At 45.6% G+C, this 17,500-nt stretch overlaps 1 protein-coding gene across 1 annotated transcript in view; it reads right to left on the bottom strand.

Moving 5' to 3' along the window:
• LOC121715261 (glypican-5-like) overlaps positions 1–17,500 on the bottom strand; it is a 159,791-nt gene that overhangs the window by 58,585 nt on the left and 83,706 nt on the right. Inside the window, 1 exon segment of the mRNA XM_042100778.1 lies at positions 5,285–5,405. Within this exon segment, the coding sequence (XP_041956712.1) occupies positions 5,285–5,405 (121 nt within the window).

Raw genomic sequence — 17,500 nt, 5'->3', positions numbered from 1 at the left:
CTCAAATGTGGTGGACTAGCAGTAAGGTCTTGCGATCCAGTTGGAACATGTCGGACATGTGTGTGTGTGTGTTTGTGTGTGTGTGTGTGTGTGTGTGTGTGGGTTAGTGCAACAAACACTAACCCACGCAAGGCACAGCCTGATGCTGGTTTATTGACATCGAAAATGTTATTGACTGAATTATGACTCAACTGACTGGCTATTTTACAGGCTAATTGAGCACGCTGGGAGTCCAGTAGGGTCCGCGCGTCAGTGGTTGGACATGCTAAGTGGACCTGGACGATGGGGGAAATCCAGAGGATGCAGTACAGTAGTCACATCATCAATCACGCTGCCTAAAGGCCTTTCTTGCCATTCCAACACCAGGGCCGTCAGATGACATCAACTTTCCCCCGCTTTCATCCACCGGGTGCGCAGCTTTCAGCAGGCCTCCTGATGAGGACCAGATCGTCCACAATGACGTCCACTTGACACACACACACACACACACACACACACACACACACACCCATTTGCACACACACACTCAAAAACACACAAGAAAAGTGAGAAATGAATGAGCGAAACACACAGGCTATTGTGTGTCCCCACCCAAAAACAGCTGGGCCAGTGGCGCAGCATCCAAATTCCACTCTGAAATATTTACAGCTCACATTAGATGTATTTATTGCACTTTAATGGGAGGACAGTGGAAGGCGATCCGCTGTGGAGAGCCTGTAACATGGCCTATTTATTTCACCTTCCCCTCTCACATTAGGTCCAAGGATGGGAGCGACCAGCTCAACTGCCTTTTTCAGCTGTGGCTCCGTCTGGAGTCTCTGGGCGGTCTTAAGTTCGGGAAGAGAAGCAGTGGTGTGTGTGTGTGTGTGTGTGTGTGTGTGTGTGTGTGTGTGTGTGTGTGTGTGTGAGAGAATATGTGTGTGAGGGAGTGTGAGTGCATTAGAAAGAGTGACTAAGCTGAGCCTTTGGGTCACTGCGTGGTCCGATTTTCTCAGCGCTTACAGGAAAAAGTCACAGTAAGAAATCCCCAGCTTTAAGCAGGACCTGCGTGGGGGATGGTGGCGGGGGAGGGGGGAGGGGGGGGGGGGGCATAATGCAACTGTTTTCATTCCTACTAGGAAAATTTAACTTTGGAGATCCCAGGGTTAAAAACAATGTCACTTCACAGCTTGAGGTGCTCCAATCCTTTTCGGTCATTGTGCACAGTGCTGGCAGGACAACAAGCCGACGGCTTTATTGTAATTCCTCTAGCATTTCTCAAATTTGATTGTGCGTGAGAGTGTGTGTGTGTGTGTGTGTGTGTGTGTGTGTGTGTGTATTTGTGCGTATGTGTGTGTGTGTATCCGTGAGTGAGTGTGTCTGTCTGTGTCTTTGTGCTATATGATTGTGCGCTTACGTTGCCTGAGAGGCAGGAAAGCCAAGCAACACAATGAGCACAACCAGCAGCTACCCTCTTATCAGGGTCGCGCACAAAAAGCTGCAGAGGCTTTGGCACTGCGGGGAAAAAAAAAGGTAGAATTCATTTCTTAAATGTCACCAAGACTGCCGCTGACATCCACGTCTCCATGACAACGGCCTTCCATTTTCCCAGCATGCCATGCAGCAAGGAAAAGTGGCCCACTGCCACTCAACAGCTGACAGTGGCCATTCGTCACTGCCACCAAGAGTTTGGACGGACAGGCAGAAGAGAAAAACAAAAGAGGATAAGACAGAGGAAAAGAGTGAAAGAGAACTGGGGGAGGGCCGTGTGAGGTGGACGGCTAGTGTTTCAGGTAAACAATGGGTGGACGGGCCTGGCAGCGCCCAGTACGCCCTCGGTAGTCTCCACGAGAAGCCCTGGGGGAGTCTGGCGAAGTCCCTCTCGCCGCCGCCCATTCAGAGCTTGCTTCACTATTTGCATGACAAAAATGTCACTTTGAAGAAGGCTTGTGTCATCCTTTTCTACAAAAGCACTTACACTCTCTCTCTCCATCTCCCTCTCTCTCTCTCTGATCTTTGATGAGCCCTCCTACCCGGCGAGAGTACTTCAATTTCAGCGGTGATGATGGTGAATAACTATGAAGGTCAACACTTCTGAGCACTCTCCACTTGGAGTTCTAGACTACGGAGCTCAGTGTGCTGTGTATTTGCCAGGTATCTTGTAAACAACACAAACTTTTCCACCTGGGTTACAGCTATATCTAGAATATGAATCATCAAGGACAAAGAAATAACAGACCCTTGTTAAACTAGATGTACCACATAGCAGTACATAATATGAGCGCCACTCATTCCCTTAAAGGGGTGGTTCAGGATTTTGGACATAGGACCTCATTTCCATGTTAGCAAGTGTGATATTTATCAGTGGAGACCGTTTTCAACACATTTCACTCAGTCCTTCTAATTGCAGAGTTCGCAGGTGCGGTATGTGTTAGCCTGCCACTAAAAACAGTCTTACCCACTCCAAAGTACACCCGAGGCAAATTACAGACAATCGATGTAAATGTCTGTGTTGATAGAATAGTATAAGAAATACAACTACCCTCGCATCGCGTTGCAATAGTTATACTTTGTTCCCTGAAGTTGGAAGTAGGCATTTAAGCAACGCAGCGGCGGACTGATATTACCAAGGCTACTACTAGGTATCCCCATTGGAATGCGCTTCTATGTTTACTTTTTGGCGCAGTACTACTAACCGGAGCAAGTATAATTCCCCCGCTGCTAAGAAACAAGTCCCTCAAAATGTAATTCGAACATTGAAATGCAAGGATAGAATAATGTTAGAAATAAAACTATCAACACAGACATTTACATCGATAGTCTGGCGTTATAATTTATTTACCTCGGGTGTACTGTGGAGTGGGTAAGACTGTTTTTAGTGGCAGGCTAACACATACTTAGCACCTGCGAACTCTGCAACTACTGTAGAAGGACGGGAGGAAATGTGTTGAAAACGGTCTCCACTGATAAATATCACACTTGCTAACTTGGAAATGAGGTCCTATGTCCAAAATCCTGAACCAACCCTTTAAGTGGTCTTTGCAGAAAACCAAAAGCTAGCTAGCTAGCTAGCTAGATAGATACTTTATTGATCCCCAAGAGGAAATTCAAGGTCTCAGTAGCATACAGACATCACACACAACATGCACTTACAGTAGAAAAAGTAATATAAGTACAGTATATAAATATAAAAAACTCTACTGCACAATAGAGACAGTAGAAGATAAAAAAAATACTAAAATACTAAATACTAAATAAACTAAATCAAATATCCACATAGCTGCTATTCCGTATCAGCTTAGTGGGGCTACATCAGGGGTGGGCAAACTTTTTGGCTCAAGGGCCACATTGGGTTTTGAAAATTAGCCGGCGGGCCGCACAGCAAGTGAGTGCAGACGCGTTCCCAATTAAATGGATCGCATAACGTTCACGTTAGATCTGCTGCAAAGAAGATAACTAAGAGTTAACTTAGTTTAACATGATGTTATCTCTATTTAACATGATGTTTTGACATTGACATTGTACGTTCTCTAAGGAGAGTTAAAAGCAGTTTGCAGTAAAGCTAACCAATGTCGTCTCTATCGCAGGAGAAAAATAGCGAGCAGCCTGATTACCAAATGAAATGCTCGGCGGGCCGGATGAAAGTGCTTGGCGGGCCGGATCCGGCCCGCGGGCCGCAGTTTGCCCACCCCTGGGCAACATGCTCACCAAGTTGTATAAGAGTGTGTCTGGGACTCATTGACCAAAAAATTGCTGGGAAAAAACGGACAAAAACCTCTATGATGCGCTAGTGCTACAGCAGTCATACTACACCACAAAAGAGCTATAAAATCTGCAAGATGGCGGGCGGCACTGGTCAGCTGACAGACGGCCGAGGAAGGAGAAGCGCATCAGGGTATATTTGGAATACTTTACTATGGCTTGATGTCTTCACATTTTATTACACGCCACCACTCAACACTCTGATGTCTGTTGTGTCACTCTGGTTTATGGTTTATATGCTTTCAGCAATCGATTATTCCTGAGAAATTGACTGGTAGGGTGTATAACTGGCTGTTGCAACATGCAACAAGTGTCTAAATTGTTAGCCATCCAGTTCAAATGCAGTTCTCCATACTCTAGATGGAATTAAATGAAGAACTCTTTATCTCAACACATTAGAGAAGAGAAGTTTATGAATAGCCTGCTAGCCCTAAGTGAGTGGCCGATCATTCTACGTGGTGCCTCTTGAGATGATAATGAGTAAAGGATGCGTGTGGGTGCTTTGCATATAGCAATATCGTTTCATCTACTTTGTGAGTGTGTCCTGAGTGTGTGTGTGTGTGTGTGTGTGTGTGTGCGCGCGTGTATCTGTATAGTTTGTGCGTGTGCACATTTGTATGCATGTACGCACATTTGAAAATTAGTTTTTTGTGTTATACAGTGTTTTTTCAAGTGCAGGTTCATCCTAAATATGTGTACATATCTGTGTGCATAAGTATGAGTATGTGTGTATGTACAGTATGTATTTGTATGTGTGTCTGTATGTTTGTATGTACTGTATGTCTGTATGCATGCATGTATGCAGTTTGTACTCATGCATTTCTCTTTGTGTCCGCTTGCGTCTCCCTTGTGGGTGTGTGTGGGCCACACCATCTTGTGAGGCCCTGCTGAAGTCATGGCCTCTTCTCATCCTCTCACGAGGGAGGCATATGACCAGAGCACCGCTGCTGAGTCAGCCTCTCCAGCAGTAAACATGCTCTCAACTTTGATCTCATCCTGCTTTTCATTCTCTCTCTCTCTTTCTCCTTCTCTGTCTCTCTCTTTCTCCTCTCTCTCTCCTCTCCCTCTCTCTACTTCTCTCTCCTTCTTTTTCCCTCTATCTCTCTCTATCTCTCCTTCTCTCTCTCCTCTCTCCTTCTCTCTCTCTCCTTCTCTCTGGCTCTGCCTCCATTATTAACAGAATGCTTTGCCGGTCAAGCCTCATGCAGAGGCAGCTAATATTCGATTACATCTGGTTGAAAATAAGAGCCTCTTTGATATGGAAACATCTAACAACTTCTCAAAGTGTTTGTTCTTTTCTTGTAAGTCTTATCATATTGCATAAAAAGTTGAGTTTGGTATGCCGACTGCCATGTGGAACCTTCTGGAAAACACTAGATGTGTGCACAGCGTTTTTACTTTAACTTTTCACAGCGACTCCCCAGAGTGGTGGTAGATGGTGTTGAGTGAGTATAGGATAGAGTTGTGCGGTGGTGTGTGGGCGTGAAAGGGCTCGAGGCCAGCGGATAAGGTCCACTGTGCAGGCTGAGGAAAGAAGCATTACCTGGCTGAACTGCTCCAGTTTGTCTTTGACCTCCATCAGGGCAGGGTCGGCTCCCCGCACCTTCAGCTCCGGATTCTGCCTCTGAGCGTGCACTCCGTTCCCCACCACCTTCTTAGTGTAACTGAGGGAGGGAGAGAGAGAGAGAGAGAGAGAGATAGAGTGAGTAGAAAGAGAGACCGAGAGAAGAAAAGGAATTAAGACAGCAGAGGAAAGAGGGATGGAGAGAGAGAGAGAGAGAGAGAGAGAGAGAGAGAGAGAGAGAGAGAGAGAGAGAGAGAGAGAGAAAGAGAGAGAAACAGGGGTTACTGAGGGTCAAGAATAACTCAGACATTCCCAGAGCTTTTGTGGGAGTGCATGAGACACTCAGATATCACGGCATCAAAGTCAACATTCAGCCCTTGGTCTGGAGAAGGCTGGGCACGGAGAGGGGGCAAGCCCGCGTTGTTCTTAGGACGGCCTGTTCTAATACAGGCTCCTCACAGAAGTCAGCCTGACCTCCCTACCCTGGCAGAACGATGCGGACAATGCACTCCATCCTGATACCATCTGCAGAGCTTTATACCACAGAGAGAGAGAGAGAGAGAGAGAGAGAGAGAGAGAGAGAGAGAGAGAGAGAGAGAGAGAGAGAGAGAGAGAGAGAGAGAGGAGGCACTGAAAAAAGCTCCGTGCTTTGTAAAGCCAGGCTGGTATGCAGGCTAAACTCCACAGGAGATGGTGTATAAAGCGTCCATTCCTCCTCCCTCCCTCCCTCCCCACCCCTCCATGGATGTGAGTCTTTACTACTCCGAGCTGGCTGCAGGTGAAATGGCTCCTTGCTTGTTTAATTGGGCTTTGGTGAATTCACACTAACAGCTCTGGCACAACCATCTGCGGCAACTGCTGCCATTTGGCCAAATGATACCATGAAAACACTAATGGAAAATATGCCTCAGTGTATGCGTGTGTGTGTGTGTGTGTGTGTGTGTGTGTGTGTGTGTGTGCATGCGTGCGTGACTATGTGTGTGTGTGTGTGTGTGTGAGAGAGAGAGCGCGACTGTGCTTGAGTGAGTGTGTATTTTCCATCCAAAGGCTATTATCATCTGTTCGAGAGAGAGTGAACATTGATAGGGCCCTGCGCCTGTTTGTCTTTTTTTCATGGAAAGATGGATTTGACTAAATTACAAAAAAACACAACCTGACTAATTAGAAATGCATGCCACTGTTTTTCATGACCACAATTTATTAGTTATTTTTTGTAAGAACATTGCAATTACCGCTCCTTGCATTGTGAATGTGCTGCTGCTTTGTCTCACCGGCAAATGAACTGCTTAATTGCACTTGAAAGTCTGATGTGGGTGTCCTGACAGATAAAATAATCAATGGTCTGGACTACCTACTTGCCTGACATAAATGATTAATTAAAAGTGCTCCTTTGCTCTGAAAACCAAAGTTGCTTTGTTGGCTTAAAAGATGTGTATTGACCCCCTCTGCTTGCATATGGAGTTAAGAGGTTAGTGTAATGACAAAACAGCTTAGGATCGAAGAACACATTATAGCATGTTTTAAGGCCAAAAAAAAAACCCTGTTGGTCTACTGCACTAAGGTAATGGGGAATAACTTTTATAATCGATTACTTTGTGGGACTTCATTCAGATAATTGAGGTTCAAGAGCTCTGCCCTTCCTTTCTCTTTACGCACATACTTTTCCACTCAACTCTGACAGTTTCCCTCTTTTCCATGTCCTCTCCTCGTTTCCCCTTTATCTAAATCTTTCTTTCGTTCTCCCTGTTCACACATTTGGCAATTTGCAAATTGTTGCCCGTTACCCTTAAAAGCTTAAAGCTGCAGTTGGCAAGATTTTTTTGATCATATTCACTGAAACCGACACTATGCTCCGACAGAAAAACATAAATCAGCCAGTTTTAGAAAAAAACCCACACTTCTACCTCCACCTAGAGCCTGTTATTTGTTTTGCAAAAATCCACAGCTCCCAGTTCTTCTGGTCCAATCAGAGCAGGGCTGTGTGAGATCTGACAGTCAATCACAGTGTGGTGCAGTCTGGTGCGCACTGACGAGCACAAACTCAATGAGAGGGTGCTCGGTGGTAGTAGGGGAGGGGCATGAGAGTTGTAAACATTAAACATTTTGGCTAAGTCCCCTCAATCTGCCACACTTGCCAACTGCAACTTTAAATTATTTTAACTCTGTTGCATGACGTTTTGTGTCCCTAGTGATTATTTCGCCTGGAAACACTTACAGTTATTCTCGGTCACTTTGATGCATTTCTCAAATCATAATGAACAGTTAGTGCATTTCTCAAAACAATTAGTGCAAACTGCACTGCATAGTGGATAACCTGCAAAAGCAGGGATCTTGCTCAAAATGCTTAGTTTATGCCTCAAAAGCAAATATTTACATGGCTAACATGATTGTTGGTGTATTTGTGAAACATAAACACGGTTATATCGAGTAACATGCACTATAATGTTTTCTTTTGACTGTCATTCCATACATTTTATGACATGTAGCTAAGTTAGTTAGCCACAACGATAATATTAGCTATTATGCATTTCTCAAAACAATTAGTGCAAACTGCACTGCATAGTGGATAACCTGCAAAAGCAGGGATCTTGCTCAAAATGCTTAGTTTATGCCTCAAAAGCAAATATTTACATGGCTAACATGATTGTTGGTGTATTTGTGAAACATAAACACGGTTATATCGAGTAACATGCACTATAATGTTTTCTTTTGACTGTCATTCCATACATTTTATGACATGTAGCTAAGTTAGTTAGCCACAACGATAATATTAGCTAATAGCCGTTATTTGTCTAGGGTGACCATTCGTCAGAATTTCTAGCCCTAGGTAGTGCGTCCTTCTTTTTGGGCCGCCTTTTTGACAATTGCTCCACAACAAATAATGTTTTTAAGTAGTGCTGATACAATTGCTCCACAGCAAACAAGGCTTATAAGTAGCGATCGATGATAAAAAATTAAAATAAAAACCGTTCTCTGTGGTTGCACATAAGATAGGAGGCGGCATGCTCTGTACTCACTGCTAGGTTCGGCTGGGTTGAGTGAATGGGACAAATTAGTGTTGTGCTTAATGCTGGGGCTCATTGCAAAATAGCTATGATTTACAGCAGGGATTCCCAAACTGTGGTACGCAGCTGCCACTAGGAGGTACGTGAGATGAAAAGGGCAATGTCGGAAAGGTGTTCAAAATGATTAATTAATTAATAATCTAATTAATTCATAAATAATAAATCATTTTTAATTGGGTTATAATGATATGGAAACGTGAAATTAAAGGAAATAATTTGTAAACTCTATAGCAGGCTATGTTTTCATTAAAAAAATAAGCTACCCACAATGCATGTGATTTCCTGCGGGCAGCCAGAATATCTGGCGCGTTAGTTTCGTGGAAGTATAGGCTACTGTAGGTAGAAGGCTACGCAAACATGAAAAACTGGCTAAAAACAGGGACACTGTCCAAACCTAATTAAAGCGATCGAAGAAGAGAAGCGAGAGAAACAGAGCAGGAGACAGGTAACAATGGGATGGGGGGCAGAATGATGAAGGTGGAGGTGGAGCGCAAGGGGGATAAAAGAAAGGACGAGACAGTAAAGACTGCGTGAAGAACACGAAAGTAGCCTATGATGAGGCATATAGGCCTAAGCTTCACGTGGATTGGGAGAGACACTGCCCAAATCCACAGTGCTGATTTACAGTGTGCCATGGTCAAAGTTAAACATGATTTTCGGCCATGAAAAGAAAAAGAAAACGGCGCATATGCATTTTAAAAATCCATTCATTAGCCAAATTTGTGACATACGGCGTAGTATAGTGACTGTGATCCATCTTTGATGCAGCCTGCTGCTTCCTGCTGGCTGCCCCAAGTTGATTGATCACTGACAGTCTATAATGCAGCACAATATGGATAAACTCAATCATATGAAACTAAGACTATGAAATAGGCAGTTGTAAAACGACATAAACTTAATTTAGAATGGCTTAAGAACAGTAGGCTGTTTAGAGGTGGATAAACACAATTTAGAGGTGCATAAGCGCAATTTAGAGGTGCGTAAACGCTATTACTGAAATTCAGGACTCCACTATAGCCCTGATCATACACCTCAAGAAAGGCAGAGACAGGAAGAGAAGAAGTTAAATGTGTGGCACTGGACAGGTGAGGGGAAGTGAAATTAGGGATGAAAGGAGAAAGGGATATGGAGAGAGAGAAACAGAGACAGATAGAGAGAGATAGAGAGAGAGAGAGAGAGAGTGGTGAGAGAAAGAGAGAGAGAGAGAGTGGTGAGAGCTACGTAGCTTGGGGAAAATTTCTTGGACAACAAGACCGATCAAAGGAGAAAATTGACAATCAATGAGATTGGCTGACTGATGAAATCACTGGTTGGTTGATCAGATAAAGAATACAGAAAGAATTCTTAATTTCTTTTGTTACTCAGACAGGCAAGGGAGAGGAGGGGAAGAGAGAAAGAGAGTGAGGTGGAAAGAGAGCTAGAGCGAGCAAGAGAGAGGGAGAGGGAGAGAGAGAGGGAAAGGGAGAGGGAAAGGGAGAGGGAGGGAGAGGGAGGGAGAGGGGGTTGATGGGGTTGCAGCGGGCCCGGCTGGTTTGCACAGGAGTCAGGGAGCTCATGCTAAAGCGCTAACGAGGGCTCAGTGCTCACCAGGGAATCAATTACAGCGTCTGGAAGGCCGAGAGCAGAATGGCAGCCTGAGCCGCTGCGCTGTGTGCGTCTGAGTGTGTGTGTGTGTGTGTGTGTGTGTGTGTGTGTGTGTGTGTGTCTCACCTGCCAGCTGAATGGTCAGGATCTCCCCATAGGTGATTGCTCTGCGGCCCTCATCCAAGCCCTTCTATCTCCTAATTACACCCACGCTCTCTCTGTCTCTCGCTCTCTTCTCCTCTTTCTTCATCCCTCACTTTCTCTCTCCCTCTCCTCCCCCTCTCATTCTGGCTCTGTCCTCTGGCTTCTCTCTTCTCTATCTTTTGGAGGTGTAATGCATAAATCAAAACATCTGAGACTTTGGTTTTCTTCATAAACGTTACAATATATAGCCCCAAGCAGTGGCTGAGTGTGAATGCTAATTATTTGCTGGTTAAGTCAGGCGTCCGACCGCCCATTTATTTACACACACACACACACACACACAAACACACAAACACACACACAAACCCAATGTGTTATGTATGAGCTTTTCCTTGGTATTTCTGGGGTCCACTGAGTGTTCATACAGGCATAGAGCCCAGCACTGAGGTCAGCACTGAAGCATGTGAGCTCCAATCCCATTCCCCGAGTCTCAACGTGTGCCCTGCAGTCAGGAATATGGATCACTGAAGCATCGACCAAGGCTCTGCAGAAGCTCTGCATCAACGCAGGAAAGCTTCTCCATTTCGTGTTATTGAGGAAGAGGCTATGTGGGATAGACAGCACCAAAGCGTTGGTGGAGGTAGACCTAATTATACTTTCATGCCTCTTTGAATGTGTCTAAGGAGCTCTATGATCTATTATACATCTTGTCAAATTCTCAGACTTAAGACTCAACTTTCATTTTTGCTCCATGTACATGCATGGATTATAACCACTCTTACATTGCAATGGTGATGACGTTTTTCTTTCTTCTTTTTCTTGAAGTTTAACCTCATGAGTTGTAAAAACTGCATATGTATTCACTCTAGCCACCTCCTGCTTAGTTACATAAGTGAGAATATTAATGTAGTGCCAGGATGTTACAAGTGTAAAAAGCCTTTACAGCCATTACTTTGTGTGTCAGTGTAATTGACTCTAATAGTATATAGTATGTCTGGTGAAGAGGGACTCGACAAAATGTCAAGTCAACTTAATAACATTTTACCATTCTATAAAATGCTGTATGCTCTATTAATTGGGACGTTTTGGCAATCTCCTCCTCAAAGCCTACTCCTGCCATTAGTTCATATGAGCAGTCGACTTGAGAGCAGAACCATTTCTCCAAGGGACATGTACTGAGGAAATGTGAAAGTTAAAAACCTAATAGTTCCCACAGCCCTGCACCACCACAACCACTCTATGTCCACATGGTCCCCGTGCTTCTGTCCAAGAACAGCTTTTCGCTGACCTTTAATTATTAACGGCAGACTAATCCCTGCTGTGTCCGAGCTCAGCCAGCCTTGTGAAGGAGCTCCATGCATTATTCTCTCTGGAGCTGGGCCTGTAATGAGCGGGAGAGGTACAGGGGGCAAGACTGACAGCTTCAAAGCCCAGGCCCCGGGTGCAGGTTGGGGGGGGGGGGGGGGGGGGGGTTGGTGCAGTGGCCACTAGCCGTGCTAAGGACAGATTAACAGGCTCACCAAACATCTTAACAGCATACGGGGTCTGTGGCCTAGCTTTACCTACCACCACAAAGGTATATGATTGTCAGTGAAATGTTTACATTTAATGTATATAGTGCACATTGAAATGCAGCAGTCAGACAGATTAACAAGATTGGCATATGCATGTCTACAGGGGTTATCATACACACACACACACACACACACACACACACACACTAATGATGTGTCTATAAGAAAGCCAGCTAAGCTCTCAGTGACCCACAGCTGGAGACATCTCTCAATGTTTCTCTACCAAACTCTCACAACTGCAAAACACGCAGGACAAGATGAACTCTTCCACTCAAGGAAAAAAAAAAAAACAATGACGGAACTATGGGTGAACTTTCTGAGATGTGAGATTCTGACAAACACTTCCATATTCAAACTCTAAAAAATACTTTTCAGAGAAATTATATAGGGTGTATAAGTGAAACAAAAGCTGACCTGACACCACAAATCAGGACACCCACTTCTCTATTAAATGAGGAAATAAGCTATTACCGGTACTTCTGAAGGGAAATCCGTACATTATAGGGACTCAAAAGATAAATTTCAGAGGAAACCAAAACATGGAACTGAAACTGCAAAAAGAGTCCTGAAAGAAGACACGTGGAGTCTGAAGTGGTCAAAAGGCGACAGCGTGACTGTCACATCAAGACGACATTTAAACATGAATGTGCAGTCTGTAAACTGATTTGGGAAGTCTAATAAACCAGAACATATTGCAGCCTAAAACATATGTAAATATTTCTGACAGCATCCACTTCTCGTTTCGGCCACTAGCTGCCACAAGCCTCTTAGAACAATCCGCACACAATGTCCTCCCTCTCCCCATATCTCTCACTCTCACTCTGTCTCCTGTTGTGTCTCTTTGCACAATTTTTTTTTTTTTTTTTTGCATTTTGAAGCATTTCTTTTATAGTCTGGGTGGCAACATCTCCTGACTGCCTTTCATCCCTGGGTCCCCTTGGCATCGAGCGACAGCGCTGCACTGACAGCTCCAATCAACTGCTGCTATTGATTCCATTAAAAGGGCAGTGCCAACAGGGAACCAGCAGCAGGGTGTCTGCCCGGGATGCCAGCAGAGCCAAGGAGCACTGGCACTCCCTCATGCCCTCAGCGTGCCACTCTAGCAGATAGAGAGAGAAGAGAGAGAGAGAGAGAGAGAGAGAGAGAGAGAGAGAGAGAGAGAGACAGAGAGAGACAGAGAGGAGAGAGAGAGCGTAGAGGAGGAGACAGGCGGGGGGGCAAATGCTGACTAAAACTGGGTTGTGATGTGGACTCATGCCACCTGGCTTCAGTTAACTGGGCTGCAAAGATAGACCGATAGAGAGAGAGAGGGAGGTATAAAACTCCTTAATTCATCCATTATCACATATTTTGGTTTAATGCTGAAAGGATGTAGGCCTTGTGACAAAGGGTGCTGGTTGAGAGAGAGAGAGAGAGAGAGAGAGAGAGAGAGAGAGAGAGAGAGAGAATAATAAGAGAAAGAGACATGACCGACAGACATGGCACTACCCACCACCAGCTTGAGAGCACTGACACTGATGGCCTCTTAGAGAGAGAGAGTGGCCTGAGGAGGAATGTGTGTGTGTGTGTGTGTTTGTGTGTGTGTGTGAGAGAGACAGAGAGAGAGAGACTGCTCACTAGGGAGTCTGTGGGAGAGTCAGTGGCTAATACTGAGCACAGGGTTATGAAGTGGACTCATGTGCCTGGGAGTGGAGTGAGAGAAGTTAGAGGAGAGAAAGAGAGAGAGAGCGAGAGAGAGAGAGAGAGAGAGAAGGAATGATAGAGGGAGTGGGAATAACAGAATAAAGGATGAGAAGACTATGAGAAAGAGAGAAAAAAAGAGAGAAAATCTAAGAAAAAACAGCAGAGGGAGAGACAGACAGACAGACGGGAACAGAAAGAGAGAGTGCAGCCCTCGCCTCTAGTTTTATAGACATTTGCTGAACATGTTGAAATACTTAGCAGTGAAGACAGAGGGGAAAATGGTGCCATTTGTGCAAAGGTCTGTTATTTCTCACAGGAGCTTGCAGTGGCGGCGTCCACAGTGGAGACTGATCCGTGACACCATGAGGTAACAGCACACTGGCCCAACACTCGTCACATGGCTGAGAACTCACAACTGAAACCACCAAACTTCCCTTCCATCCCTGCCATTCTTCCTTGTACACACGAAAACAAGATAAACTCAAGAATTGAGCTTGCTTATAATATGTACCTGTAATTGCATCCACACACCATCACTGTTTTGTTTTTTTCCACATAATCACATAATCCTAGCAATCTTTGCACTCTTCAAAGCTAATTTACATTTACAATATATGTAACTCACATACACGTACATGCGCACGCAGACACGCAGACACACACACACACACAGACACACACACACACACACACACACATACACAGACACAGACACAAACACACACACACACACACACGTATTACACTTCTGTTTCATGTTTTGGCTTAATCAACGAGTCCTTGCAACAAGTGACCCGGCCAGCCCTGGTCCCTGCATCCCTGAGCCCAGCCAGGAAGCGCTCGGCTGGGGCCACAGATGAGCTGTTTATGGGGCATCAGTCCGCTGGACCTGGTTCCCACAGCAGCAGAGGATTAGGCTGCGGAGAATACACAGGCCTCTCCCATTCACAGCCAGAGAGAGAGAGAGAGAGAGGGGGAGGGCAGAGGAAGAGAGAGGAGAGAACGGAAGAAGGGAGAGAGAGGACAGAGAGAATAAGAGAGAAAGAAAGAGAGAGATAAGGAGACAGGATTGAGAGAGGCAGGAGACACAGTGGGGTGGGACACATAGAGGAAAGGAGAACAAGAACAAGAAAGACCACAGCCAGATGGAGGTGACCCAACTTAACAAGGGAACAAAAACTGCCTAGTGGTTTTACAAGTCGGATATCCGATGTCTTAGCAAGTGCTGATACATGCGAGCGAGATATGTTTCTCATTTGGGAGTCTCTCTTTGTACTCCTGCCCTTCCATTAACACGTTATTTCCTACGTAGACCCGGCCATGTGTTTCGAATATTCTGAAAACCTATCTCCATGTGAGACAGGTCTAGAATACATCCACCTCCCTCTTATAGCCACGGAAAGCAGTTTGCTGAGCTCCAATCCCATAATCACATGCTCCTCCGCAACAAAAAAAAAAAAAAACACAGCGCCATCAACAACACTCTCTCACCAAAAAACCCTGAAATTACCGGTTTTGGTTCGAAAACACAGATTCCATTCAGCCTGGAATGGCAGGAAAGCATAGCTGAAGCCTCGAAAGGCAGAGCGTGGCCTTCCTGAAACTGTTAGCGCTGGCGCCCATCTTCTGAAGGACATGCCCTGTTGGTTATGAGTGGGCAGAGTTTGGCTTTTTTTTCTTCTTCTGGTTCTTTTTTTTCCCCCAGACATTTCCAAATCAGATATGCCAGGAACTCTCAAGGAACAACACAGTCTGGCTGCATATGTTTTTTTCTTGCATCAAAACAAACAAACAAATCATGCGTCTCCATGAGAGCGGGGCACCAATATCCCCCGAGAGAAAGAAGTGCTTGGGCTTGCAGAGAGACCGTAGCGAGAACTTTGAATGATTCAAAGATTCAGTAAAAAAAAAAAAAGGCCACTAAACCCAACATAGCAGAGCAGAATCTAGCTGACCCCAGGGAACTGATATTACAAGTAAAGCACCAAATCCAATCCCAGGGGCTACTACAAGTCTTCTAGCGACTGACAGCTTCGCTGTGAGCACAATGCAAGTGTATTCACCACAGCAAGGTCTAAAAGCAGAGAGGGGAGAATAAAACTGTCACAGCACTGTGTGGCTGCCCAACATCACTGAGGCTGTTCACTCAGGGAAAACAACGAGGAGGAGAGAGGAAACAGTGAAAGGGAAAGAGGGGTGGAGAAAAATAGAGTGAAAGAGAGAGATAGAGAGAGGAAGGATAGAGGGGCCTAACACTCTTTTATTAAACAAGTATGGGAAAAAAGAATGGGACAGTTGTATTCAGAAGAGCGGACAGAAGAGATGCTGAATAGCAATTAATGGGGAGGAGAGAGAAGGCAGAGGCAAATAAAAATACCCCCCCAGAATGAACAAATCAAATCTGGGGGGAAATGATAGGCTTGCCGCGATAGTCCCTGGCAAAAGGCACAGTGTTAGAGACCTGGAAATTGCTAGCTAGGAATCCCTGCACGGCTGTTGAATCCTGTCCTTGGAGTAACAAGGCTGTGGAGAATGTGGACAGGGCTGGGCCTGGCTGGGAGAAGGGGTGGAGGCTGTCTCCTCCATAACACAACACAACACAAACAACGAGCTTCGTGGTTGTTTACGCGGGGAGAAGAAACGGTAATCAGGACCACTGGTCAGCATCTGTGGAGTAAATATTGAGGGGGGCGGAGGGCCACGGACATCCACCCGGTGCGTTGATCTCAGTGTTCTGTCTGATCTCCCTCTGTGAGACAAGAGAGAGTACAAATGGGCCCCTGCCACTGACTACCCTTCAGTGGAGATGTCAGACAAGGCATCCCACGACTGACACCAATGGCACAGGGAGGCCAACTGACAGCACTAAACAAACTGAAGGTGCTCCTTGGCGCTCCACACTCCAAACAGTTCACAAGAGGGCCGTCTTTCAAGTTGTCTAGCAGCATTAGAGGCGTGCTTCTTTGGCTGTTATGTTTGCATAGTTTTAAACCCCGGCACATTCGCAGCCAGCACAGGTGCTTTGCCTCAGGTCAAACAGCGTCAGGTATCAAATCAAGCCTGAAAGGCCATGAAGGGGGGAGAAGGGGAATAAAGGTAAAAAAAGAAGGAGGAAAACAAAACAGGTTGTTTCTCAACTGTGGGCGGCGTAACATGGGAAAATACATTTGGTGTGAGAGGCTGTGGACACCGCCTTTCCAATAAGTCCAGGCAGGCTTTTCTGCTGCTTCTGTAATCTCCACTGAAATCTCGTCTCCTACCCATACACGCGCATGCGCGCACACACACACACACGCACACACACACATACTCCAACTAGAATACACAAACACACTCCAAGTGAATAGCAGTCATTACCTCAATTTAGTTGTGCGATAAACATGGGCATCAGCACAATGTAAGCACCATCATTATTCCACATTGGATCTAATAGGGGTTGATATTTCCCCTTCCTTTTCCCAGCCCCGCCAGGCGGCACAGCTACAGCTAGTTCAGAGTAAGCAGAATTACCTGTGCGCCGACATCAAAGTGCCCTTCATAATGACCCATAATCACATGCCTGTCTGGGATCCATTATTTCACAGGTATTTAATTTACCTGGAGCTTAATTGCTAGATTGTTTGGCATAATGGGTGCGGCTGCGCTGACCCCCGGCGCGTTGCTATGAGTGACACTAGAGGCAGGCCGCGACTTGACTCGTGCCCCTAGGGTAGTTTGGGCAGGGTGCTCATCTCCCTGGCTGGCTTCTCATTCTCCCATTCTATTTTGTTTTTCTCATATGTACCTGTAGGTGTGTTGCTTGTTGTTGCACTGTGATCATGTGGGGAACAAGGTTTTGTTCCTCAGCATGGATATATACGATGATATGCATTATTCAGAAATGGCACACACTCACACACACACACTCACACACACACACACACACACACACACACACACACACACACACACACACACACACACACACACACACACACACAAACAGCTGACATAGGTTGGCTCTTCTGACGCTGCTGCTGCTGCTGCTGCTGTGTGAGTGTAGAGGCCTGGCAGGCAGACAGGCGGGCCGGAGACACTTAGTGAAGGAGAAGCATTCCCTGTGGCATTGTTGGGAGTGACCCGGCGCTTGACCGCGGTGCCAGGGA

Source organism: Alosa sapidissima, chromosome 1 (genome assembly GCF_018492685.1).
Source record: "Alosa sapidissima isolate fAloSap1 chromosome 1, fAloSap1.pri, whole genome shotgun sequence".
Lineage (NCBI taxonomy): Eukaryota > Metazoa > Chordata > Actinopteri > Clupeiformes > Clupeidae > Alosa > Alosa sapidissima.
The sequence above is the reverse complement of the archived record's forward strand: the minus strand, read 5'-3'. Positions and strand labels throughout refer to the sequence as shown.